The following is a 27815-nucleotide window of genomic DNA, read 5'->3' on the forward strand; positions in this document are numbered from 1 at the left end:
TGGGTTGACACTAGGTTGTAGAACAGGTTGACATGATTTTATAATTTAGACTTTCGAATTCGACACTTGACTCTCTATTTTGAACGGTTAATTTGACAATGTGAAAAATAAGGAAGTTTTATTTTTGAAAAAAAATCTACAATAAGTGAAAGCTTTCAATTTTTAAAGAGTCCAATTTTCTGAAATAATTAATAAACAATTAATTTTCTACGGCAGATATCATTTTTTTGAAATCGTAAGAAATTTCAGTAGCGCAGCGATAAAACGGTTCAAGTCGACTTAGCTCTTTCAATTAGTTGAGTTTTAGAGAAATATCTCCGAATTTAAGGAAAATAGCGAAATATTTGTAATGACCTTTTTTGTAGAGAGAATTGAGAGCTACAAGAAAGGTTGTAACAAAAATTTTGCTATCTGCCTTAGATTCCGAGGTATTCATTGACAACCGACCAATAGTCGAAATTCACATAAAATAAAGTTTCTGAACGTTAAAAAAATTTTCTTATTTGACTTCGGAAAAAGGAAGAGTCATTTTTTGCAAAGTGTGATTCGGTTGGCGCTAGTAATTCATGATCTTTGATCACAAAATTTATAATAATGATGAAACTGCGGGGCTGGTCGCTCCGAAACTAGAAATTTACCTCAAGTTTCTGTACAGGTATCAAAATTGCTTTAATAATTGGAAAAAAATTGACTTCTCAACAACAATTTGTCAAAGAATCAATTGAGCCAATTCAATGAATAAGGATTATTAATTCTCCTATAATTCTTCAGCTTCAAACCATGATCACATAAAATAGAAAACTAATAGATCAAGAATATTTAAACTTCCTCTGCATTTTGATGGCAAAATTTTTCTTGTGAGAGGAAATGTATGAGACAAAATGCAGAGGAAAAATTCAAATTTCCTCAAATTATTAGTTCACAATGTTATATGAACATGGTTTGAATATGAAGAATTGCGTATAATTCTTAACCTTTATTAATTGAATTTTCTCAGTGGACTCTTTGAGAGATCATTATTGTACCCCCTGTTGATTTTTTGAAATTAATTCTGTTGAATTGAAAAACTCACATGCTCACTATCTTCCAAACAGCACAATCATTTGAAATTGTACGAAAATATTTGAAACGCAAAGACTGTATTTTTTTCCGAAATTTCAGCTATATTTTTTCCAATTTGACCGATTTATTCTTAAATTTGAGTCTGGAGCAATATTCTTTCAATTCCCCACTTCTCCAACCGATTACATAGAGTCCCTTTTTTCAGTCATACATTCTGTCGGCTACGTAGGGAGTAAAACATACCGTAACATGCCGGCTAGGTGTCATTTAACTCCACCTCTGTTGTCCAACTTGTTCTCGCCAGCTGATTGTCTCTCAAACAAAAAATAACCTGCAACAGCAGAATGTTATGCTGTCACAGCAGATCATAAGAAGAACATTCAACCGCAAATGCGAATATGTTCGGGACATTAAAGAGTAAATTCCAAACTGTACAGGATGGTATATCTGCGAGGTAAAATTCTACATTGTTTCTTGTTCTAACGTGAAGTTGTCTTGTCTTGTCAACAATAAGTGGAGGAGTGGAGCGAAAACAAAACATTGACTGTTTCAGTTTGCGGGGATTCTCAATATCGGAAAGTCCAAAAACTAAAAAATCTTTGCATGCTGGAAAAGTGAATTATGGAGCCGGAGCAGATATTCTGCATCACTTCCAACTCCAGTGGAATGAGTTGCATGAACTTGCGGAGGAGAATGCAACGAAAGCACGTGAGGTTGACATTTTGATCGGTGGAATTTATGAGAGGCTCGACAGACAATGGAGTAGCATTAACATTTTGAATGCAACACTGGCAGCGATACCAAAAATTAACAATGACATTCAGAATCTGATGGATCAAATAGGTAATGCGTCGATTCATTCGATGCTCAGACATTTCCCAGTTCGTTTTGTCTGACTGAATTAAATTGATTGGGCGCAGGTTCGTTGGAGGAGGCGTTCGAGGAAGTTGAAGCTGCCTTGTATAGGCTAGAGGATTTGAATGAGACATTGGAACTTCAGAATAGACAGTTGGACCATAGGTTTCAGTTGGCTCTGTACAAGGAGAAGAAGCTGGCAGAGTTGGATTCTGTCAGAGGTGAACATTTTCATGATTTTATTCTTTATTAGGGAACCTCCCCCAGGAGTTCCTTTCCCTTGAATCTTTTTTTTTCTTTACATTTTCTGGAGAAATTCGTGAATTTCCACAAGAAGTTAAACTTTTTCTCAAATTTTTGAGAAGACTTGAAAATTTCGTTAAATTTTTTTAGAAGACTCGAATTTCTTTGAAATTCTAGTCGAAAATAACCGAAAATATGCTTGAAGTTTACTACAAATTTATGATTCTATTTTATTTTTCATGATTTTATTGTTTATTAAAGCCCCCCTCCCTGCATTCCTCGGGGAGTTCCTTTCTCTTAAATGTTTTTTTTCTTCAAATGTGCGGAAAAAACTCCTGATTTTTTACAAGAAATTGAAATTTTTCTCAGAATTTTCAGAAAATCCCAAAATTTCATCAAATTTTTTTTAAAAACTGTCTCAAATCATCACAAATATTCTTTTTACCCCCGACGGCAAACAAGAGGGAGGGGTATATGCTTTTGACGGTCCACAACACGACTCTTTGATATCTGCGTTTGGACGAAACTACATGAAAAACGATTCGAAAAAATTAATATTTATATCAGGAATAAAGAGAACATTCCGGGGAACTCCACTACGCAGCCCGATTTTTGATTAAGTACTCCGTTTTTCTAACAGTATTGGAATATTGGTTTTCTTCAGAAATGGGTTCAATGAATAATTTATGTAGTTTTGAATTGCCCAGTCCTCATCATGATAAAACCCTTTTCATTAATATTCATTCATCATTAATCTTGGATAACCGTTAACCAGTGAATCAAACTGATACGACGACATTAATTGCTATCATAATTATTTAAATTTTCCAATCCTCTTCAGTGATCGAAGAAACATCACTAATTATTATTCGTCATAATCGAGATTTATTACATCGTAATTTTCCTATTCGATTCTACAGCTAAACTAGCTAGAGAGCATAAAGAGAGAGTTCTACAGCAAGAATTGAAGCAGCAGAAGACATTGAAAGAGAGACAAGAGACCTTCGAAGAGGTCTTCAGAGGGGAATTAGAGAATTACAAAGTTACCGGCTCTGTACCTAGTGAGTTTCCCTTTTTATGGGTTTTATAATGAACAAAAGCGACAGTGCGATACATTTTCATTTTGTTTCAGAAGTAGCATCACCTCATAAAGGTCCAACCCTGGAAGAGATCGTCCTGGAGGACGATTCAACTGATTTCGATGAATTTTTGGAGAGCTAGAAGCCCGAGTTACTTTATATTTATAATTGTGATCATTGAGCTTATCCATTTGATCCGAAGACCCTTTTGTAATAGATTATTTAGAATAGAATTTATATAAGGGCAGTTCTTTTTTTTCGCTATTTTTCGCCACTATATTTGTATAGATTTAATAACAATATATTTAATTACTGAAATCAGAGCTCTGAATTTTTCATTTACAGGTGATATGACCCACCTTTTACGTTGGAACTCTTGCGTTTTACGTTTAAAAATTGTATGTCAATTGAGCACTAAATTTTTTTCTTTCGTATCCCCTTTCGGGTCTTTACGATTTGTTCCCTTCTTCCCACCCCCAACCCACAGAGAGAAAAACAAAATAAAACCGTGAGATTTAGAATGTCACAAATTTTTGCCCCTCCCCTTCCCACGGGTTAAACAAAGTCCGTCAAGAAATATGGGATGCTTACTGCCGTAATAAGCACGCCAAAAAAATAGGAAATTTCGATACGAGTGCGTAAAAGTGTTTTTTGCGACGGCGAGTGCTACCCTATCGTCAAAGAATAGTTTTCCCACGAGTGTCGAACACAGACAGCCACATTCATAAATTAGAATTACCGTTAAATTTTCAAGCAGTCAATTGGTTAATATTACTCTACAATTTTTTAATTATTAAAATAATTCTCAATTGAATATTCAAATTCCGAATTATTTTATCAATCAATCAATCAGTTAGGAAGATTGACGATTATTTGGTGAATCGAAAATCCTTCCTATGGAATTTAGTATTATTTACTCAATGGACAATTAACAGTCCCATATTATCAATTATGTAATTATTTTTTAATTTCGATAATTTATATGTGAACCTTAATCAATGGATGGCTCAAATTCTTTTAAATATTGAAGAATTCAATATTGATGGCCATTCCTGGTGTAGAACCCTATTTTTCATCTCAATGTGTGGAAAGTGGAATTTTGCGCACAAGTGATGAAATAGTATATTTCGTTACGAGGGCAGAAAAGAGTTTTTTGGCTCGTGAGATTATATCACTCGCCTTCCGCTCGTGCTGTAAACCTCCCACGAGCCAAAAAACACTTTTCCCACGAGTATCGAACAAAATTTTTCATCACGCTGTGACGAAAAGTGAACTTTTCGGCACGCTCCGCGTGCCTGAAAGTCCAATTTCCGCCACATTGTGATGAAAAATATTGTTCGTAACTCGTGAAAAAATGTTTTTTAGCTCCTGGGATTATATCACTCGCCAAAAAACACCTTTTTGCCCTCGTTACGAGATATACTATTTCGTCACAATGTGTGGAAAAAGGGACGTTTTAGGCACGCTTTGCGTGCCTAAAAAGTTACTTTTTCGCACAGTGTGATGAAAACGCTATTAAAAAACTCTAAACTATCCTCATACGTGCAATCATCGATTGATGGTTTTTATGAACACTTCTTTATCGAACGTATTAGTTCACGCGCGCCACCGCCACAAAAAAATCAGTGGTTTCAACTTTTCACGTACGTCTGATCCTGATCAATCAACTCTATTATCTCTGGTGTTTACCATCGCGCTCCTCACAATCTGTTAAAAATGTCAAAAGATTATAAAAAATCGGGGTTCCAATTTTTTCGTAAGATTAAAAATACGTAGAATTTCCTCATATTTGAGTGAAAATTAGGATAGATGATGTCTGTTCCCTCAGTTCGGTGGTGTTTAGTGAGATAACCGTATGAGTGGACACTTGTTGAAAAGTACATGTGATGCCTGTGTGAGCGATTTTTATTCTACGCATAACTATCTTGCCAATCAACTGCCATTTTCGTAAATTAACCAGAATACAAAATAATTTTTTCACTATAAGAATGCAAGATGTGCTGGAAATATGTATTTATTATACTCCTGTTCGTTTGCACAGTAGAATCCGGCTATGAGGATGATAATGTATGCAAAATTCATTTGTTTTATTTATCGGGTTTCTGTTTATGTACGCATCTTTATTCATTCGCATTTATTTATAGTGTATTTACAAATATATTTGCGACGACGAACCAACCAAATACGAGAGGGATATTCAAGGAAGAAAAATACAATGCAATATCGATGACATTCCCAAGAATGAGTTGATTCTGATAAGTGAAGGAAATTCCAGTAAATAATCTTTCATTTTTCATGATTGCGCACGTATGAAAAAATTCAATCGAAAACTTTAGAATTACATTGGAATTCGCTTCCATTCAAAATTATATTATTTTGGGGTGCGATTTTTTCATAGATATTTAATAGAAAAAGTCAACGGATTCTGATTTCTCGTGTGTGGATTTTTTCTTTTATTTCATAGATTTTATAATGAGAAACGAAATAAAATCCCGTGGACGAAAACGTGGAAAATTTTTCGATAATCTTCAGGGAATAATCAAATAGAAGAAGCGACATTTATCGCCTTTTTCCTATCCAATGTATCCATCAAAAAATTGCACGGAATTATAGTTTTCCAACAGAAATCCAATAGAACTCCTCAGCGAAAGGGCTAGGTTTTTCGACTGAATTTTTTCATATTGATGGAACAATATAGAATTTTCTAATTCACGATAATTTACTGTTCCTGTTCTAGGCACATTGAAAACAATTCTGAATCTACCGAATGTTGAATGCGCCTATGACGTTGCCTTAGTCGTTAATTCCACAGTCAAGAGTCAAGAGGAGTGCGAACACCACGAGTTCAACGATGATTCCAGTTCTTATCAAGAAGTTTACACCGATTACCGGATTTGTGTGGTGGATGAGCAATCTCGAAGGGAGAATGGAAGTAATGAAGAACCAACTTGCAAGGTAATGTTGATTATAAAGTCTCTACGTCTCACAGCTGCATATTTAAAATAAACCATTGCATTTGCAGGAGGACAAAATTGTTCTCAGTCACGAGCACATATTCACTGGTTGTTACGCCCTTCGTTTTTCCATCGACGATGAGTACAAATATGTTTACCAGGGGAGAAAATACATTGTCTCGAATTATGAATTGACAAAAGTACAAGAACCGACGCACCAATGCACGTATTTCAACAGGGAAGATGTCAACAATAGGTAATTGAATTGAAACATTTTGATGATATCCTTATGCTGCATGGACTTGTAATTTCTTTTGCATTGTGGAAAGTTACATTGTAGGGGAGAACATTTGGTAACATTTGGTAATGACACATTTTCTGCATTCAGTGCACGCACGAAAAGAATTTATTGGCCCATTCGCTTGGAAATATCGTTTGATTTTCATTGAAAATTTTATACATTTCTGCAGAAGTCATTCTATTCAGATACTAGGGGGCTACGCCCCCTACTCATTCCGTTCGCCACCCCTTATATGACCCCCGTAATCCTTAACCTGACTCTCACGATCCTTAATGACCCTCGTGACCCTTAATCTAATCCTTGTAACCCTTAATCTGACCCTCGTGCCCCTCATTCTGACCCTCATTATATCCCTCGTGACCCTTAATCTGATCCATATGATCTGTAATCTGGCTCTCACGACCCTTAATCTGACCCTTGCGACCCTTATTCTGACCCTCATTATATCTCTCGCGACCCTTATTCTGACCCTCATTATACCCCTCACGACCCTTAATCTGAGCCATATGACCTTTAATCTGACACTTGTGACCCTTCATCTGGCTCTTACGACCCTTAATCTGACCCTCGTGACCCTTAATCTGACGCTTGCGGCCCTTAATCTGACTCTTGCGACTCTTAATCTGTCACTTGCGGCCCTTAATTGTGGAGTCTTAATTTCGAGTACCAAATTTTTATCACCAGAAGTCGATTTGGATTTTTATAATATAGAGATTTTCTACCAGAATTCCTCGGCATTATTTTTTCCTCCTTTTTCACTGCATTTTGTTTCTTTCATAAAAAAAATTCAAGCGCAAAACTTGGAAATTTTAATTTGAGTAAGTTGCACAGAAAAATTGAATCTATTAATTTCTTTTTATTAAATATTTTTTATTGAACATTTAAATTAAATAAGAATTTTTCCACAGTTTTTCCATAAATTTTTTTCGTACGTATGACAATTATCTCTCCATATAGAATAAGTAAAAATAAAAATTACTTCTTAAATAATAATCCTTACACTTTTCAAATCTCCTTTGAATGTGCTTTCAATCTCTGGAATGGGAAAAACAATTACACTATTCTTCCAGTAGTGATGGAGTAATGTTCAGCCTGGATATTTCGTTGCACTCTGCCTCCCCAACATTGCATTTAGGATTGCGAACATTCCCTACTGACCATGAAAGTGAAAACAATGCCTGCACCAACTACGGTAGAGATTACCACGGGGATGAGTGGGCCATTAATATGGTAATCAATATTCCGCAAGTTTTTTTCTTATGTTTCTGATTATACTTCTGGTACACGAATAAAATAATTATTGTACTGGGTCACTGACTAGCATGTGCATGATCTCAATCCTATGAAAGTAATTGACGATAAATTTCTGCAGTGTGGAATGTTGAAATGTTTTTTTTCAGAACAGTTCAGCTTCTCGGACATCGTTCACGAGGAACTGCAGTTTCATGACGGTAAACCATGAAATTGACTCATTTTGCAGTATATTTTACTTAATTTTTGCTTCCGAATATTTAATTATTGCATTGTATTTGTCGAATATGAAATTTCCGTTTTTTTGGGTCACATTCTATCCCACGCATTTTTCGAAACGGTATAGTGTGTGTAAAGCGGTTGTTTTCGTAAATTCGAAATTGACTTTTCATCACTTGTGCGTCAAGTGAAATTTTACCCACGCTCCGTGTGCGCAAAATCCCACTTTCCACACATTGTGATGAAAAATAGGATTCGACACTCGTGGGAAAAGTGCTCTTTGTCCTTTGAAAGGGCAGCACTTGCCTTCGGTGAGCGCTACACACCTCCCGCGGATCAAAAAACACTTTTTCATCACGCTGTCTGCAAAGTGACATTTTACGCACTTACCACATTGTGATGAAAAATAGGGTTCGATACTCGCCGGGAAAGTGTTTTTGGGCTCGTGGGAGGTTTATAGCACGAGCCGAAGGCGAGTGATATAATCCCAGGAGTCTAAAAACACTTTTCAATACGCAATCGTATTGAAATATACTATTTCATCACGCTGTGACGAAAAGTGAACTTAAAAGTCCAATTTCCGCCACATTGTGATGGAAAATATTGTTCGTGACTCGTGAAAAAATGTTTTTTAGCTCGTGGGATTACATCACTCGCCTTCGGCTCGTGATATGAATCTCCCACTCGCCAAAAAACACTTTTTTGAACTCGTTACGAAATATACTATTTTGATACTTCGGCTATGTTCACCTCGTGCCGAAAAGTACTTTTTCGTTTACTCGTAAACGAAAAGTCTTTTCGTTTACTTGTACACGAAAAAGGCACAGTTCGGCCACTCGCTGAACATAACATCACTGTCAAAATAGTATATTTCGTAACGAGTGCAAAAAAGTGTTTTTTGGCGAGTGGGAGGTTTATATCACGAGCCAAAGGCGAGTGATATAATCCCACGAGCTAAAAAACATTTTTTCACGAGTTACGAACAATATTTTTCATCACAATGTGTCGGAAATTCGCGTGCCTAAAAGTTCACTTTTCATCACAGCGTGATGAAAAATATTGTTCGACATATGTGAGACGGGGCAATGTTAATTAGCGACGTTGGGACAATGTTGGCTGCCAACATTGGAACAATGTTGAATTTAATGAATCATTGAATTCAATTTAAAATACATCGTCATAGAAATTCCATTCGGAAGCAAGTTACTAATTTATTAGCAAAAATATATGGACTATACTATAACAAAAGCAATTACCCACTTGTTTATCCTTATATTAGGTTCATGAGAATCTCACATTCCATACTTCGTACGCCGAAAGTATAGATTGTCGTTTTTCGCTCGGTGTACCATCGAATATGAGTTATTGCTTCAAACTGAGGGTCATTGATGAGCGTTGTAGTAAAGGTTCTCTCTGGAACATTCCACGAAGATCCTACCCCTGCACATGGATGCTAGGTGATGATATTTGAAATTCCGATTACTAATTTCATGGCATACTTCCAAACCATTTAGCAGTTCAGCATTTTTTTACCAAAATTACATATCATACAAAATGCAGTCCCTTCATTGTTTGATACACGTGATGTTCTGTATCAACTCTTCGCCTCCAGGAATTGACATCCGCACATTCTAATTACCCGATACGCAGTGAATTTGCCTAAATTGCAATGTACCATCCCAATTACAGGTTGTGCAATCTGAATTTCACATTTTGCAAATCAAACTTGTAAATGTTAATTCATTGCGCGCGAATGAACATATATAATTCAAGTAGGAAAGAGTGGGTCAAACGGATATCAATGAAATTCCCTGATTTTTCTTTCATTTCGTTGATATATATTTTTTTATTTCAAAGGGGGGCTCAAATGTTATACTGAGAAAAAAAATATTTTTGCCAAATATCCATTTACTTGAGAGAAGTATTTATTTTTTCAATATCGTATTTCTCCATTCGAGTCATTCTCAGGCAATTCTCATTAGGTTTCAATCATGTCAATTATATTGCTCTAGAATATGATCATGTTAGTTATGACCTTGAGTGAACTTCTTCAATAATTATCAACATTAAAAAATTGATCGAAATTCTGCCCTGTAGAAAATGAAAAATTTTGGAAATATGAATAATCATTAGAAGAATCCATCCAAGGTCATGTGCAACATAGTCATCCTCTAGAGGAACATGACTGTTGTAATTGAAACTTAGTCAGGCTCTCCTGGGAATGACTCGATTGGAGAAATACGATTTTGAAAAAATAAATACTTCCCTCAAGTAAATGAATATTTGGCAAAAATATATTTTTTTCTCAATGTACGTCTCAAGTTTAGGGACGATGCAAATCATCGAATTATATGAAAAGCAGAGTGGGAGAGGCAGGCAGACGAAAAAGGGGAGCCTACACGGAGAGAAATGTTCAGTAAAAATTACGGAACTCACAATTCGCTTACCGATTACGGAATTAATTCAGAAAATTTAAGTGATGGTATCGTAATTTTTCACAGGAGATTTAGATAAAAATTACGGAACTCACAATTCGCTTACCGATTACGGAATTAATTCAGAAAATTTAAGTGATGGTATCGTAATTTTTCACAGGAGATTTAGATAAAAATTACGGAACTCACAATTCGCTTACCGATTACGGAATTAATTCAGAAAATTTAAGTGATGGTATCGTAATTTTTCACAGGAGATTTAGATAAAAATTACGGAACTCACAATTCGCTTACCGATTACGGAATTAATTCAGAAAATTTAAGTGATGGTATCGTAATTTTTCACAGGAGATTTAGATAAAAATTACGGAACGCTCTGGAAAAATTCCGCGACAATTTCGTAAAGTTTCCTACAGCCACATTTCGCTCCGGAATTACGGAAAAGATACGGAATTTTTGTTGAATATTTTTCTCTGTGTATAAAACTGTAACGGTAGTAGGAAAGAAATCAATGAATAAAAAAGTAAATAAATAAAACATCGAATTTGTCAAAGAATAAAGGCCCATTGGTGTATGATAGGTGATTCTGTGGAGAAAATGCTGTGTCCGTGGAAGTAGGCCGATTTCATAACAGAATTCACCGGGTAATTTTCAATTCGCCTTATTCCAGAATGCAACAGGGATCCAAAGATTCGTGGAACATCCGAACACCTCGGAGAAGTTGACGGCCCCAGGAAAATCATATCTGAGAGCAGTCTCTTTCTCCCTGTGGGTATTGCACTGGTTCTCTTCGTTTTCGCCATATCGGGCATTTTGATGGCCGTGCATCGATGGAGATCCACCTCGCGGCAGGCTTATCTCAACGCGAATATGCGAGACTTGAGAGTTGCGAGTAACACAGAGGCTGATGTGGTTGATACTGACGATGAGCTGAGAAAATGTGGGAAAACGGGTGATATTGACGAAACGAAGGGAATTGTTCTTTTATACGCCAGGGGTTCTACTTCGTTCATGGCTTTTATGACAGAGTTCAAGGATGTTCTTAAACTTTATTGCAGGTGCCACGTAAGTAATTTTTATTTTTCATTAGCTGTCGCTCCCCCCCCCCTCTCCTGGCCGCACCGGCGTTGCCGGGATGCAAGATGTTAAAATGTATCTTATTTTTTTGTATGATACGAGATCGGCCGCGCGCACGCGCCTTCACATCTCCACTTACGCTTATCTGACATTTTCGAGATATATCGAGATCGATTTCCTTCCTCCTTTTTACGATAGGATCCTATTCTAAGAAGAACATGTACCGTATGGTATACTATGGTATGATATATTTTTTAAATATAACCATATAACTTAATATAACAAAATAGATCGGTGACAGAAACCTTAACACCTATTTTTTTTTATAGAGGAATAATCTAGAACTTTACAGAAAGTTTTAGAAGTTTTTAGGCAGTTTTGCCAACATTGTCCAGTGGGGTCTAGAAAAAAAAGATAATGCCAACGCTTAATAAAAGGATTGAACTATGAACTCTCATTTTTTCCGAATTTTTAAGCGTCGATAAACACGCTAAAATATTAAAAAATGAGAACGGACGGCGCCTGAATAATACTGAATAATAGTGGAAATTCGATCGGAGTCCATTCGATTATTTTTGTATGAATCGTAAATAGAAAGTAGACAACACATTTATTTATTATACGTAATATAAGATGTTTCGTTTTGAGGTTTCGTATGAATCGCTCTTGATTCTTTTATTTCAAGGTTTATGATTGGTATGCCCCTTGTGAATGGAACGAGGTGGCCAAGGTTGGTGCTTGTGATTGGGCTACGAATCTATTCAAGAATCATCATCGCGCTGTGTGGATTGATACACCTGGTGCCAGATCGCTGGCTTCCAATCGTTTCGGCGATGACAAGTGCGGTGCGGAAGCCATCAGCGATTTTCGGGATATGGCTTTCTTCGCTGTTCTAGATTATGCCAAGCGCAGTGTCTTAAACACTAAACTGCAGTATAGTAGACATTTCATTGCGAGGTAGTAAAACTCGTAATTGATTTGGATGATTCGAGAAAGGTGCTGGAATTTCACCTGTCACTTCTAATTTGACAAATTTTTGATCTTTGATTTCAGACTCGAAGGATTTGATAATGGAACCTCCACCGAAGACCCATTCTCGGATCTCTCTCCTCATGCTCGTTACCTCATTCCTTATCACCTCAGTCAACTGTGCTCACACTTGTTAGTTTAATTATACATAATGGAAATTAATATCGTATCGTGAAAGGGAATTAATTAAGCTAATAATTTTCAGGTCATTGAGAAAATCCGACAGTAGTGGCCAGGCGCTGATGACTGAAGAGGCTCAAATGAGGGAACGTTTGAAACAATTTAAAAATGAATCGAAATACATGTGATTTATTTCTAAGATTTTTTACAAGATTACTTCATGTGAATTACAATTTTTTCGAGATAATTATTGGATCTTGTTTTAATTATAATTATTCCCATTATCTTTCTATACCTTTCGGTTTTTACGGATACTGTTCCTTCACATTTTTAGTTTTCGAGTTTCAACCATCGTTCTTTCCGGGGTGTTTCCTCGTGGTCATCATTCCGCTTGCGACCATCGTTTGCCCATCGCTGGTTAACTTTCTGAAGCTGAGCCTGCCCATTAACGCAGTGTCTAGCCCCTCCAATTTATTGTTTTAAGGCCTGACTTCATTATCTGCTAAACCTTATCTAGATTGCTCGAGCAGGCAGTTTTCCCCGAAGGTTTATGAGAACGATGGGTAATTGCATCTTTCTTGTGCACGCACGTAATAACATAAACGAATAACTTGAAGATCAGAAATTCCCTCAGGAACAAGACCTCATTAAACTGAGGTCGCTCGCTCTGTTAACGAATTCGCACGATCACGAATTCGCATTTCTTGTCTTTGTATTTTTCGGAGTTTGATATTTTCAAAGCTTGTTCAGACATGATGTAGAATGTTATGAAACATGAAGAAATTATATGTTTTACACCATGTCTGTACGTATGTGTGTAACAATTTCGATTTTCGGTGAGTTATTTTCAGAAAATGTCGCATAAATAGGGGGGTAACATTCGTCGATGAAAATCTGACAGTTTGGCATAGGATAGCTATGATTGAGCTTAACTTTGGCGCGCAGTTTCAGCCCGATTGGTCCAGTAATTCCTGAGATGTAGCAATTTGTTTTAAAAACTTGATTTTTAATTTACGTTTTTCCTCAATATCTCGGAAACAAATTCGATTCCTTTGGAAAGGCAAGTGCCGTTTCAGAAATAACAGAAAAAACGCTCTCAGAAAGTATAATAAACTCGTCCGCTATTGAAAAAAATAGGATGTGTTATGTGTGCGTGCGAAATATTCCGTCATTTAGAGGGTATAGAATGACAGGAAATTCTGTCAAAAATTGAATACAACAGAATTTAGATCACTATCTACATGAGTTTCCGAGATATACTCATATATTGCATTTCGACGATTTCGACATAAAGACTAAAAAAACTTTTTCTGTACTGCTTCTCACGATTTCTCGTCTGGGAATTGGTATTGCATACTTCTCAAACTCGAAAACTTGAAAATCACTACAAAAAATCTTGTCCCGGGCTGCTGCGATGGGGTTTTTTACTCGTGTGGTTGGCCAGTCCTCGCCTTTGGCGCGGACGCCATCGCGACGCGAGTAAAAAACCCCATCGCAGCAGCCCAGAGAAAATACTATTTCTCGCGGACATAAACCCGAGCCGAAGACGAGGGTTGCAATCATATGAACGAAAAATATTTTTTGTATTTATCGTTATGACAAAAAATATAAAATATCCTCTCTGAATCAACTTCAAGAAATCAATCGAGAAATGTAAAACAAATCATTTTCTTTTATTACAACATCATATAAAATCTACATTTACACGCGTTCCCACTAAAATACATATTACGAAAACATTCACGTTCCATGTATAATAGGTGGTACAGTAGAATAATTTCATAATAATAAACGCAGACACACGAAAAATACACATCAAATGCGAAGATACAGTTAGTAAAAAATAAACCATTTAGAATTCACTGTAACTTTTTTACATTTTTACCTTTGCTATCATCACAATTATATATTCATTACAAACGATTTACGTCCGCCATGATCACCCAACTAATTTTACTCTACTAGTCTAAATTTCTGGTTGACTATCCAATTTTTTGGCTATTGCTAATTCATTATTGAACTGTCTTACTATTCTACCAACATCTCGAGTTTTTCTTAGTTTATCTCAACAGTTGCATTACACATTACACAATTTTCATGCTTCATTATTTTAATTTCTTATTACTATCAATTTTTTTCTGTTTTCATCATTCCAAATTCCAACTGTTGCATTACAATTTTCTTAAGTATTATCGACACATAAAATTTGTATAAAACAATGTTACAGACATTTCTATATTTTTCTTCTGAATAATTTAGTCAAATTTCATATTTTTTTTATTCACACGTAATTGGAGTTACATGATTAAAGACGGTTAATTTCTTTTATTGTGAATTGGTGGTCCTCGGAGTTGCGAAATTTTAGTATTCTATTTTTCTCAAGATTTGGTGCTTATCGTCTTCTACACAAGCAGTCCCTGTTATCAATAACTCACATAGGTACTTTCAACACAGTAATTATTAATATAATTATTCATGTTAATATGTCATGCACATGTAGCTGAGGTACATGTTAATATCAATAAATGTAATCGCAATATAATTATAAGTGCATAAAATGCCCCTAAAGCTCCATTGAGTAAGTTCATGTGTAATTGGATTTTTGATCGCTTGAAATAATATCCAAGTCAGTGTGAGAGGTTCTTTAGTTCTCTGGTACTAAAAAAATGCATAAATAAAGAGAAACGGCGGAGAACTGTTTTTATTTTCATTTTTTCATTTTCTGGTCCCGTACCGAAGCCGGCCAAATCCCAAAAATCACCGTAGTACGAATTAACTAAAATAAAACTATGTAGGTAGAGAAAAACTAATCAGTCTCATGAAATGTTAATCGGCAGGATTAAACAACCAAATTTATTCTCTCAAATTCCTTGGGAATGTCATCCAACGGACTGTAATCGCGGCTGATATGTCAAAAATAATTCAATAAACACACAATTACACCATCAAATTTAGCGAGAAATCCATTTTGTTGTGCGTCAAGTATACGTACAATATGCACAAACAAATAATTCTTACGTAGTCAAACGACGAGTTAACCCACAAGTAGTTAAATGTACATAACGATCACAGCTTGACAGAAGGCATGTAAAACACATGTTTCATATTTTGTCTCTCGGAAAACCACAAATCTATTCACTTCGAGGCCCCACAAGCGTATGTATATAGATATAAACAAGTTGCATAATTCGGTGCCATCACCAAAAGCGAAAAATGGGATAAATCAGGTAAAACTTACGTCGAAAAATTGGCTTTCTTCGAAGTTGCGGCCGAAATTGTCTTAAGTTCTCTCCGATATTGAGAATTGTTGGCAAAATGGATTGAAATTTCTTCCTTGGCAGCTCGCGGCAGCCATTTTGTCGGTTAATTTTGCACAAAATGACCTCCACCAGCTGTCCAATCGCAAACAATGAAATTTATTTTTCCTGCAATTTCCAGTATGTGAAAAATCCCAAGACGATGTCAAGCTGCAGTCTAAGAGAATAATCAATGCTTTGATGTGACAAGTATGACTGAATTTAACAGAAAAACCTTGCGCTTTCCTCGAGAAATTCTATTAAATTTTTATTGAAACTTTATTATATTTATATTTTATTAGAATTCTATTGCAAAATTATGACATATTTTTTTGTATCAGTTCTATTGAAAATTATACAACTTTACATTAACATTTTTTAAGAGATATTTTATATTGAAAGTTTAATAAATTTCAATTTTTCTACTGAAATTCTTGGGCATAATTTTCTAAGTATTTCCCACTAAATTTTAATTTTGTTCTCATAATAAAATCTAAGAAAAAGGACTTAGAAAATGCCCAATAATTCCGAGAGAAAAAATCTGCTCAGAATGAGTTTTATAGAAACCCCAACATCTATAGGGAAGGGTGGGGTAAAATGGACACTTTAGACTTTTTCAAAATTATTCATAAGTCAGAAAGAAATTTATCAATTGAGCTCAGTTTAGGCTCGTCACAAAGGGAAAGAGTTATTTTTTGTATTGAAAAAAAATTATTAAATTTTATCAACATTTCAACCCCTCATTAACATTTTTAAAAAAGTCAAAAGTGTCCGTTTTACCCCAACCTCCCCTAGACTTTTCTATAAATAAATATCTATTCAAACCGGCACCGGAAAGTTGCACAATTTCTTACGGAATTGATGCAAGAAAACGAATCGAATATTACAGAGTTCCAACAAAAATTCAACAGAATTTCCCGAAGAAATCGCCAAGTTTTTCTATCAAATTCTTCCATAAGTGAAATGTTATCTCATTCGCCTAGGTATTCTTGTATACATTATGTATATTATATCCCTATCTAAATACATACACTTGCCAGTATCTACCCCATGAGCGCTTAAGGATGTTCGACACCCTTTTAGCCAAAATTGACGTTGTTTTCATTTTTCTGGCAAATTATCGATGGGAGTGACGTGAAAAAATATAACGATTTTGTGGTTTGTCATTCTTTAATGGCTCACGAAGTTGCGTAGTGGTGCGATAATTTTCATGCGTTTTTTCTACAGTTTTGTGATTCTTTTTAAAAGTTTAGAGAAAACGCAGGAAAATGTTCGCACCACCTTAAAATTTCGTCAGTCATTAAATAATGACAAAACGCAAAAACGTTATATTTTTCACGTCAATTCCATCATAAGTTTGCCAGAAAAATTAAAAAAATGTGAATTTTGGCAGAAAGGGTGTAGAACATCCTTAAATCATTGTACAAACAAAAATAAATCCCCAAAGAAAACCCGAACAGACTATTCTTGAAAATAGGAATGTAAAACCAATGAGTGTGCATATGTACCGATTAAAGATACATGTGCGTATGTACAGAAAGTGGACGGAGCGAGGATATTCGTTGGTCTGCAGTGCATCAAAACCCAATAAAACTCTACATAACTGAATCAGGGAATAAAACAAATAGAGAATTAGAGTTCGTAGACGTCTTTGCCGTAGGGTCTGGCGACATTGGGTCTGCACGAGGCGGGACTTGCGTAGGAATGAATAATATGCACCCTGAGTCTGACATCCCCGGACGACCTGGTGCCATCGCCCCTCTGTCTCCTGGAGAAGCTCACAGTGGTTTTGCAGCAGCAGTAATGAAACAACTTGACATAAGCGTTTCTAAAGTGTCGATCGAGCACGCAATACAGCAGATTATTAACACAAGACTTCGACAATGCAAACCAGGCTAGATTGTAAAATACTCCGGAGTTGACGCGTCTAAAGTTGCTAATGCATGCTGTACTGCCAAATGGTAACCAGAATACAGCGAAGAGGGCAAAACTGCACATGTTTGTTTTGGTGAGGTCGTAGTCCCAGGAGAAGGCGGCTGGGGGCTTGAAGGAGCTCCTTATGGCACGTCGTACACGCAGTATCAATCGCAAGTAAAGAACGATCGTTATTAGGGCTGGTAGCAGCACCAGAAGGCACGCTCCTATTACCTGCTCCATGGCTACTCCGTTGAAACGACGACCGCAGAAGTCCGGACCTAGTTTCAGGGAAGACTGAATGGCCACCGCTACGCCTGCTATTACCCAGACCGAGAACGTTATTCCGGTTATTCTACTTGGTGTGAGGATTGCATACCTTTGGGAGAAGAAGAAAAAGAAAAATGTTAATAAGTTTGCATTCATTGCATGAATTTTAGAGATCATCTACTTGGAAAATTAGATAAGATATCTCAAGGGGGATACGTCGGTGAAATTTAAGTCTTCAGTGGGCCTTGGGAACCATTGAACAGTTTGTGATATGTGACGAAGTTTGGGAATGACTAGGGAAAATCACGGATCCGATTGATTTTCCGCTGTGTAACTACGAAAAACTTAATTTTTTCCTATTTTTAGCTTCAAAATGCTTCTTGCACCGGAGTTTTTATACGATTTTAGCTTTTTTTAAAAAATATCAAAATGTTATTTTAAAAAAAATGTTATTATTATTATTATTATTATTATTATTATTATTATAAAGCATTTATTCATGTCCTGGGGTTAAACACCCCCTAAGGACAACCAAGAAATACATTCCAAGACTTCGTTCAGAATAAAAGCACAGTAGTGCATAGTAAAGTACATTTGACCTTGACAAAGCATATGCATGCATATAATAATTGACATAAATGATGTAAATGTTCGTTACACTTCAAAGAAAAAAGGTAAGCATCCGTTTTACGTTATACGCAATAGATCATGAATGAATCAATTTTTAATTTCGTAAATTTTTCACGTCAAAAGAGTATTGACTATCTACTTGGTGCAATGATTTGACGAATTATGAAAAAAATATAATTATTTGACCCTCATTAAAGACACGGAAAGGTTTTGCTGGAATTAACTGGGACACGGACGGTATAATAACAGAATAAGAAAATGAGAAAAGATTCATCTCACTTTTTTATCTTATATTTTTGTAGTAAAAAAACAATCGAAGAGGTAGAGGATAAATTAACTCATCTCACAGGGTCATGCAACCACACTTTTAAATAAATTTGACTGAATTTTCCGGTAAAAGACTTTGAATTCGATTTAAGGGGAAAAAGTCAACGGAATTTCAAGTAAAGTTCCAATTTTTTAGCGGCAGAAAAACAGAAATTTCACAATTTACGTGAATTTTCAAGTGAAAATGAATATTCACTGCCAAATTCTCTGAGAATTTAGGGAAAACTGGAATTCAAGGAGAGATTTCGCTGAATTTTCTTGATATTTCAATAATTCTCCCGGAATAATTAAACTGAAATTCACAGTTCCCCCGGATTATTCCTTGAAATTATGGATTTCCGAGGACAAAATTCCTTGAAATGAAATGAAATGACGTTTACCGGAAATTTCAGTGGAAAATTTTTAAGGACCGAATTGTATTCCATCATTTTTTTTTATTCATTTGGACATGACCCCTTCAGTCACTATCTAATCAACGCGCAAGGCGCACCCTCTTTTCTCAATGAGGAGGAATATTGCGTCGTGCTGGTTGTGCCCTGATGTGTGCTATCTTTAGAAAGAGCTGGTACCTTTCAGCAGGGAGACAGAGTCTAGCATAATTTTCCGCGGCAATTGTCGCTAGAGTCAATGAAGTCACCAGGAAACACAGTGCCTCCAGCGTCCACTCGAATCGACAGATGCTTATTGATTCCTCGTGGCCTGCTAGAATCACTATTGCCGACGCTGGAATCACTAAACCAGTTATCAGGAGGTCTGCCAGGGCAACGTTAACTAGAAATGCATTTCCTGGAAGAGAGATTCGATGTTTATTATTTACAGAGTGCAATAATTTATGCATCGATTTTTTAAGTGATTCCACAGTGGACTGGGGAACTGGGACAAGGCAATTTCAGTTGACGATGAGTGGAAGTACCGGCATCTGAGAGAAGTAGCGAAATTTTTACGAGGACCTTTTTTATAGAGCAGAGAGAGGTTTACAAAAAGGGCACCATAAAGATGTGACTATCCCTCTCAGAATCCGAGATCTTTGTCGAGAACAGATCCTCATTGAGATGGGAAAAACGTAAATTGAGAATTCTTATCTTAAAATTTGTTGAGGAACTTCTTTTTCTTTTGGAGGAAGTGATGGGATGGAAGATTGTAGGTGGTATCATTCAAAAGACAGGAAAATTGGATCCCTAATTGAACGAGGAAAAGGATTTACGGCTCAGCAATTCTCGGGATACAAACGAAATTGTTTCATTTAAGTCCTATCCTTTTCTCAAAGATGTTCCTTTCTATAATAGCTCTGAAAGCACTGAAGTAAAAAATCTCGTCTTTCTATCAATTGAGGATAAAATTTTCTTGCCTTTGCTATGGCAAAGAAAGAGAAAACAGTCGGAAGGAAATTACCGGACAAGTGAAGTAATCGTGGAGCGAACTCGATTTTCAGTACTTTTTCACCCTACACTGAGAGACAAACGACAGAGTTCTCGAACAAGTCTTACTTGTGCCAAAAAATTTTTTTTTTAATTATCCAAACAGGATTTTTCTATGTCAAACATACAAAGAGTGCGACGCGATGGAAAATTTTTGTCGCAAAAATTGATTTAATAGTTGCAAAAAATTGTATTCTCTGTGCAAAAAAATTTAATTTCTAGAACTACATGTATGAAACAATTCAAAAGAAAACCTAACGAATTCGCTAGAAAATTCTATTTGAATTCTATAGGAATTTTATGGAATTACTATTGAAAAATGCTATTCGTTTTTTGCGCTGATTCTATTGGATATTCGATAAGAAAAAGTTAATAGATTTCGAATTTCTGTTCCTTGTTTAAACTTTCGGAAACATTATGTTTTTAGGCATGAAATCAAAATCTGGCAAAATTGTGAATATGAATTGCTACGATTCCGAACACATGATTTTTATGGTGGAAAATCGATGGTTTATAAATTATCTACGAAAAATGCTCGTAATTTTCAAAAATTACAATTTTTCAATTATTTCATCAATTTTCCCCCAAAAGCGAATTTTCTATTTTTACTCGGATTTTTAAAATGTTTTCTAACGGTTCAATATCGAGATTCAAATTCAGACCCGCAAAGTTTAAATAATAGAATCATTGTAGAATGTCCGGAAACTTCGGGTTGAATGGGGCTCAAATGAAAGCTCTGACGTTCGGCCACAAAAGTGGAAAAACATTTCACTACACTGATAGAACGGTTTAGTTGAACCAAACGAGACTTTTCAACTATTACCACGAATCATTAACTTTTAACGAATCGCGGTAATAGTTAAGAAGCCTCGTTTGGTGCAACTGAATCGTTCCACCTTTTCTATCAGTGTACAAAAAAAAAGCCAAAGTGCGGTACAGACCACACTGTAGATTCAACCATTTTCAATCATGAAATTTCTCAACTAAATTGCAGCAGAAAAATTTGAAAAAAATCATGAATATTTGAAGTTACATTTTGCACAGAATTATTATTTTCTTAACAATCGTTGTTTATAAATTATTTATAGAAAATGCTTGTAATGTTAAAAAATGGAAATTCAAAAATCATTTCATCAATCTTCCTCCAAAAGTAAACTTTCTAATTTTTTTCACATTTTCAAAATGTTTCGTAACGGTTCAATATCGAGATTTAAATTCCGACCCGCAACGTTTAAATAATAGTATTATTGTAAAATGTGTGGAAACTTATTTATAGAAAATGCTGTTAATGCTAAAAAATTGCAATTTTTAAATTATTTCATCAATCTTCCTCCAAAAGTAAACTTTCTAATTTTTTTCACATTTCCAAAATGTTTCGTAACGGTTCAATATCGAGATTGAAATTCCGACCCGCAAAGTTTAAATAACAGAATCATTGCAAAATATCCGGCAACTTCGGGTCAAATGGGTTTCAAATGAAAGCTCTGACGTTCGACTGCAAAAGTAGGAAAGCATTTCACAGGAAAAAAAATAGCCAAAGTACTTAAATATCCTTAATGTAGAGGAGCATGGGGCAAAATGAAACACGGGGCAAAATGAAATAGTGGGAAAATCTCGTCATCTAAAGGAGATAGGACATTTTTGAAGAGGACCTTTTTTGTAGCTTGTAAAATTCTCTACAACAAAGGTTTTCATGAAAATCGTTCTATCTCCCTTAGATCACAAGATTTTCTTGCTGTTTCATTTTGCCCCGTGTTTCATTTTGCCCCACCGTCCCCTATTGTTTCATAAAAATAATTCAATTAAGCACCTCGTTTCTTCAAATGATCCTCCACCATCACAGCCGATATCATGAATACATTGCCGACACTCCCGACGACCGCCAACGAGGCAAGCAACAGCAGCTTAGCAACCCTGGACCAATCGGCGGACAGTGTGACAGGCGAAACGTCGGAATCGTCACTCAATCCGAATGATCCACTTCTGTCCATTGCAATCTCCATCTCCATGCCAATCATACCGGCCAGAGTACTGCTTACACTGAGTCCCTCTCGATCACTGGTGGCGGTCATCGATGCGGCGACCGCCGCAGCCGCCGCTGCATCGCCCAGAGTTGTCGTCGATGGAGTTGATGTTGATGGAAGTGTTGTCGTTAAACTCGTTATATTGATCATCCTGTCCACGGCCGGAAGGGAAAATCGTGAAAAAAAAAATCAGGAAGAAATAGAAAGAAAAATCGCATCAATGCGAGCAATCCGGGAGGAAAGAACGAGTGAAATTGCGGGGAAAATAGATACACCCGATGATAAAACGGGTAGAGTACTTGTTGCATCACCAATACCGCCTATATAACTGCATATAAGTACATGCCTATGTATCGTGTCATTGTACAGACTGTTGGAGCGAGACAACTAGTGTCTGATGTCTATCGACCCGACCCCGTGCAACGAACTCCCAACAGATATACGTAACAATAGGGAACTTGCATGATTTTTTTTCAACTTTCTAATCTCAAGTTTCGGACCTGAATAATTTATTTCTCATTCACAACCGCTTGAAACATTGCTCATTAATTGATAATTAGTTGTTAAAAGTTGAAGATTTCAAACGCTTTGCAACCACTAATGACGTCCACGCTCTCTTCTTTTTTGACCAATGAAGCGTTACCTGACCGTCTTCGTGACGTCATGACCGAAAAATTGGTCTCGAAAACGACTGATTTTCAATTAATTATCATGAGACATCTAGGCAATGTCTCACTATATTATAAAAATCCCAATCGACTTCTGAAATTAAGGGCCACAAGGGTCATGAGGGTCAGAATAAGGGTCACGAGGGTCTAAATAAGGGTCATCAGAATAAGGGTTACAAGGGCTCAAATAATGGTTACGAGGGTTAGATTAAGGGTCACAAGGGTCAGAATAAGGGTCACGAAGGTCTGAATAAGGTTCATGAGAGTCAGAATAAGGGTCATGAAGGTCTGAATAAGCTTCATGAGGGTCAGAATAAGGGTCAAGGGGTTTTGAATAAGGCTCACGAGCGTTAGATTAAGGGTTAGACAGGTCAGATTAAGGGTCGTGAGGGTCAGAAGATGGGGGACGAGGGTCAAAAAAGGGTTACAAGGATCAGATTCAGGGTCACAGTAAGAAACAAGGGTCAAAATAAAACCAAGGAACTGAATAAGGTTCATGAGGGGCAGAATAAGGGTCACGAAGGTCTGAATAAGCTTCATGAGGGTCAGAATAAGGGTCAAGGGGTTTTGAATAAGGGTCACGAGCGTTAGATTAAAGGTTAGACGGGTCAGAAGATGGGCGACGAGGGTCAAAATAAGGGTTACAGGGATCAGATTCAGGATCACAGTAAGGGTCCAGAAAAGGGTTGTGGGGGTCAGAAATAAGGGTCAAAATAAAGATCACTTTTCGCCGTTTAACTATCTATGTCACGAGGAATGGGTGAATAGAGGAGAGAGAATTGAGCTTCATGCAAGTTCCCTATTCCTTCCAAGCCCCCCCAATTTACCTTTCCTTCATTCAATTAATGATTTAATAGTATCATCAATCAACGGGTCAATGGTTCCTCAAACCTCATGCCCTCAATCCCCCTGCCAAATCGACCCACGTAGCACCGTGATATTGACTCATATCAGCCCACTGGAAAAGTTTTTCATCGTAAAAATGTCATTACAAAACGAACGGAAATTCAATTTAATGTTTAATCAATCCAGGACGCGAGTTAATCACATTTATCCCTCGATTTAATGCTGAAGTGAGATGGTTGTCTGGTTGAGATAGGTGAGAATACCACGGCTATGAACTCAGTGGGGAATGTGAAGAGGTGGGATCATGATGCTGGATGGTGTGAGGACACCGGAGAGGGTGTCATTGTGGGATAGGTCACCCGCTGGGGAAAACTCCGGCTCATTATCGTAAGTGCGCTACGCGTTATGCAGGGTATATAGGTACTGGAGTCACGAGTACACCCCATCTATTAACCCAGCCCCTTGATCACTCTGAATAACTCGGGGAAATTCAAATAATTGGATGGCTGAACTCAACCCCATTATTTTCCCATGCATCTCGAATCGTTTTGTGTTCTCAAGTAAATGCGCCTGCGGACGTTGACTTTTCGTCGGGCATCACATTTAAATTATTTTTAGAGTTCTATGAATCTATGGAGAGTGAAATATTAATGTATCGATTATTTTAGTCCGTAAGGAACGCGACCGACGGCAATAAACAGTGATTTATTAGAAAACACGAGGGAAAAATGCCATTTATATCAACTAGTGTTAGGAGAGAGTGAATTCTTAAGCGGAGGGGGAAGTGATTCAATTTTTTCAAATGTTAATGTGACGGGCGGAAGCGGAAATAGGTTCATTAAAAAATCAAAAAGCGGGAGTGACGATTTCTTCATCGATTCCTCCAATTTATTTCGTTTCTTCACGTCATGTTCTCCGAATACAAAGTGAGACACATCGGGGATGTGAGGTAAATTGTCGTTAGCTATTACATTTAAATCACTGTGACAGTTCTATGAAAGTATCAAGAGTGAAATATCATTGTATTGATTATTTTTATTAATAATAAGAAATACGACCGACGGCAATAAATAGTGAATTTACATGAAAAGACAAGAGAATAATGCCATTCATATCAACTGGTGCTGCGAAAGCGGCAAGTGAAATAATTCAATACTTTCGACAATTAATATAACTGATCGAGCATCGAAAGGGAAATTCATTCATTAAAAATCAAACAGCAAAAATAATGATTTCTTTACCGGTTCCCCCAATTTATTTTCATTTCTTCATGTCATGTTCTCCGAATATAGGGTGAGAAACCAGAGATGTCAGCTATCACATTTAAATCATTTTTGACATCTCTATAAACCTATCGAGAGTGAAATATTAATGTGTACATTATATTGGTCCATAAAAATGTGACCGGCGGCAATAAACAGTGATTTACAGAAAAAGAGTATAGAATAATCCCATTCATATCAACTGGTGCTACGACAGAGTAAATTCTGAAGCGGCAAGTGAAATAATTCAATACGTTCATCTCTTAATATAACTGACCGAACGGGAAATTCATTCATAAAAAAATTCAAAAGCGAAAGTGATGATTTCTCCATCGATTCCCCCAATTCCTTTTCATTTCTTCATGTCGTCTTTCCCGAATATTTAGTGAGACACATCAGGGATGTTAGGTAAATCCGACTATGGCCGTTCACTTGTTGTCAGCTATCACATTTGAATCATTTTGAAATTTCTATAAATCTATCAAGAGTAAAATATCTGTCTACGTTATAAAAATCCAAATCGACTATTGGTGATAAAAATTTGGTACTCGAAATTAAGGGCCACAAGGGTCATGAGGGTCAGTATAAGGATCATGAGGCTGAAAACAAGGGTCTGAATAAGGTTCACGAGGGTTAATTTAAGGGTTACAAGAGTCAAATTAAGGGTCATATGGGTCAGACTAAGGGTCACAAGGGTCACTGTAAGGGTCGAGATAAGGGTTATGGGGGTAAAAAATCCCGAGGGTTAGTTTAAGGATCATAAGAGTCAAATTAAGGGTCACATGGGTCAGATTAAGGGTCACTGTAAGGGTTCAGAAAAGGGTTGTGGGGGTAAAAAATTAAGGGTCACAAGGGTCAGAATAAGGATCATGGCGGTCATATGGGGGTCATACGGGGGTTGGCGAGCGGAGCGAGCGGGGGCGTAGCCCCCTGTTAATATATCGATTATTTTATTCCATAAAAAATTCAACCGACAGCCACAAACAATCATTTACACAAAAAGACAAAAGAATATTGCCATTCATGTCAACTGGTGCTACGAACGAATGAATTCTTAAACGTCGAGTCAAGTAATTCAATTCTGTCAACTGTTGACATGACCGACAGAGAGGCAAATTCATTCACAAAAAAATCAAAAAGCGAAATTAATGATTTCTTCATCGGTTCCCAATTCATTTTCATTTCTTCATGTCATGTTCGCCGAATATAGGGTGAGACACACTGGGGACTTAAGGTAGAGCGGTGTCGACCGGCCAGGGTGGTATGGCGGTATAAACGCGGGTGGCGGGCACTGGAACGAGAAGCTGTATCGATTGAAAGCTTTGCCGGGACCACCGCCTTCTGCCAATCCACAACTCCCTTCAGCCCAACCCCTCGGGTACTCCACCCCCTCCACCCTCTCTGTATTTACATTCGCTTTGATATGCCCTTTAACAGGCGAGATGTGCATACTGTATTTATGCTCAATCCTCTCTGTCAACAGTATCAACACCTTGCAATTCCTCCCGTCGCGGTTAATTTCTTTTTGAGAAATTATCGAGCGTTAACTGCACCGGGGGAAACTTGAGATTCTATTAATACGAGTTTTCGATTTCGACGTAGACTCAGGAGGTTGCCAGTGTTTATCATGTACACAGAAATTTGATATACGTATAGTGAATTACTGAACCACAACCGCGTGCCTAGTACTACGACGTGCGCGTGTTTGGCCTTTTATGCTGGAAACATTATCGACCGATTAATTGGGGAAATTAGGAGGAAATAAGAAACACGTTTTCGCATGTTTCTCGGCATTTTTTTTATCGCTGAGGTCGACTCGCATTTTATCATCATGATTTTGCGCATTTGAGGGGGCGACATGGGGCTGCGGGGGGACGAGGGATTTAATGCCTTACCTGACTCTTTATTACAGCAGTGAAACGCTTAATGCCAAGTTTATTGTTTATTTATTCAGGTTTTCCACGCACCAATATCTATGTCACGGACTGTCAAACTGTCAATGCGCTGGTGGAATTGCATCTTCTCATTGGAAATTTTCTTCTTTTTCTCGCGGTGTCACTCACTCGGTTGTAGAATTAATGGACTTTTTAACGATTTTTTTTTTGCTCGATGGAAACGTCGGACTATTAGTATCGCGCTGTGGAATTTCGATGAGATTTTTATTTTTCAGGTGAGCTTTTGAGATAATGGGTTTAGATTTTCAACAGACATTTCTGAAATTATTGGTTTAGTGATGGATCAATGTATTTATGTTTATATTAGTTTTAGTTTCATTTGAAAAATAATAATATAGAATTTGAGTGAATTAACGTTAATTTACAGTTTCTGGAATTTAATCGGTAACTTTTTGATTTATTACTTGCTTCAATCGAGATTCCTAAGCCTCATGATAATTTTTTTCTCGATAAATAAGCGACATTCTGGGACGGCACGCACCGGTGTACTGAAAGGATGGTGGGCTTTCGTAATCTAACATCTCTGTGTTGGTTGTACGAGGTTTAATACCCACCAATACGGAAATTCATCGAGCGCACG

General features: G+C 36.8%; 3 protein-coding genes across 4 annotated transcripts; 2 read left to right on the top strand and 1 right to left on the bottom strand.

Moving 5' to 3' along the window:
- Positions 1–1333: 1333 nt before the first annotated feature.
- Positions 1334–3562, top strand: LOC107040473 (dysbindin protein homolog). Its single transcript, XM_015260570.1, has 5 exons — positions 1334–1516; positions 1616–1905; positions 1983–2138; positions 3081–3221; positions 3293–3562. Exons 1-5 carry the CDS (start codon positions 1461–1463, stop codon positions 3379–3381), a joined length of 732 nt encoding a protein of 243 aa, XP_015116056.1. The 5' UTR covers positions 1334–1460; the 3' UTR covers positions 3382–3562.
- Positions 3563–4894: 1332 nt separating this feature from the next.
- LOC107040462 lies at positions 4895–12872 on the top strand. Of its 2 annotated transcripts, none has more exons than XM_015260553.1 (11): positions 4895–5306; positions 5384–5513; positions 5977–6194; positions 6262–6449; positions 7565–7724; positions 7895–7945; positions 9244–9421; positions 11070–11464; positions 12162–12433; positions 12530–12637; positions 12711–12872. In XM_015260553.1, the coding sequence occupies exons 1-11, from the start codon at positions 5235–5237 to the stop codon at positions 12811–12813; spliced, it is 1875 nt and encodes a 624-aa protein (XP_015116039.1). In that variant the 5' UTR covers positions 4895–5234; the 3' UTR covers positions 12814–12872. The 2 variants fall into 2 exon arrangements, with proteins under 2 accessions (XP_015116039.1, XP_015116040.1); XM_015260554.1 differs by having other exon boundaries at positions 7568–7724.
- Positions 12873–17296: 4424 nt separating this feature from the next.
- On the bottom strand, positions 17297–27724 carry LOC107040472 (melatonin receptor type 1A). Its single transcript, XM_015260569.1, has 4 exons — positions 27176–27724; positions 22291–22655; positions 19632–19848; positions 17297–18214 (listed from the first exon to the last, which is right to left on the bottom strand). The coding sequence occupies exons 2-4, from the start codon at positions 22652–22654 to the stop codon at positions 17554–17556; spliced, it is 1242 nt and encodes a 413-aa protein (XP_015116055.1). The 5' UTR covers position 22655; positions 27176–27724; the 3' UTR covers positions 17297–17553.
- Between the last annotated feature and the right edge of the window lie 91 nt (positions 27725–27815).

Source organism: Diachasma alloeum, unplaced genomic scaffold (genome assembly GCF_001412515.2).
Source record: "Diachasma alloeum isolate Michigan unplaced genomic scaffold, Dall2.0 Dall_scaffold_00336, whole genome shotgun sequence".
NCBI classification, from domain to species: Eukaryota; Metazoa; Arthropoda; class Insecta; order Hymenoptera; family Braconidae; genus Diachasma; species Diachasma alloeum.

Excerpts from the sequence above, each read along its gene's own strand:
- LOC107040473 (XM_015260570.1), top strand. The coding sequence starts at position 1,461 with ATGTTCGGGACATTAAAGAGTAAATTCCAAACTGTACAGGATGGTATA. Across the intron at positions 1,906-1,982 it reads GAATCTGATGGATCAAATAG|GTTCGTTGGAGGAGGCGTTC; the intron begins GTAATGCGTCGA and ends GATTGGGCGCAG. Across the intron at positions 2,139-3,080 it reads AGAGTTGGATTCTGTCAGAG|CTAAACTAGCTAGAGAGCAT; the intron begins GTGAACATTTTC and ends TCGATTCTACAG.
- LOC107040472 (XM_015260569.1), bottom strand. The coding sequence starts at position 22,654 with ATGATCAATATAACGAGTTTAACGACAACACTTCCATCAACATCAACT. Across the intron at positions 19,849-22,290 it reads GGATCATTTGAAGAAACGAG|GAAATGCATTTCTAGTTAAC; the intron begins GTGCTTAATTGA and ends TCTCTCTTCCAG. Across the intron at positions 18,215-19,631 it reads CTCTGTCTCCCTGCTGAAAG|GTATGCAATCCTCACACCAA; the intron begins GTACCAGCTCTT and ends CTTCTCCCAAAG.
- LOC107040462 (XM_015260553.1), top strand. The coding sequence starts at position 5,235 with ATGTGCTGGAAATATGTATTTATTATACTCCTGTTCGTTTGCACAGTA. Across the intron at positions 6,450-7,564 it reads AGGGAAGATGTCAACAATAG|TAGTGATGGAGTAATGTTCA; the intron begins GTAATTGAATTG and ends CTATTCTTCCAG. Across the intron at positions 7,725-7,894 it reads ATGAGTGGGCCATTAATATG|AACAGTTCAGCTTCTCGGAC; the intron begins GTAATCAATATT and ends GTTTTTTTTCAG.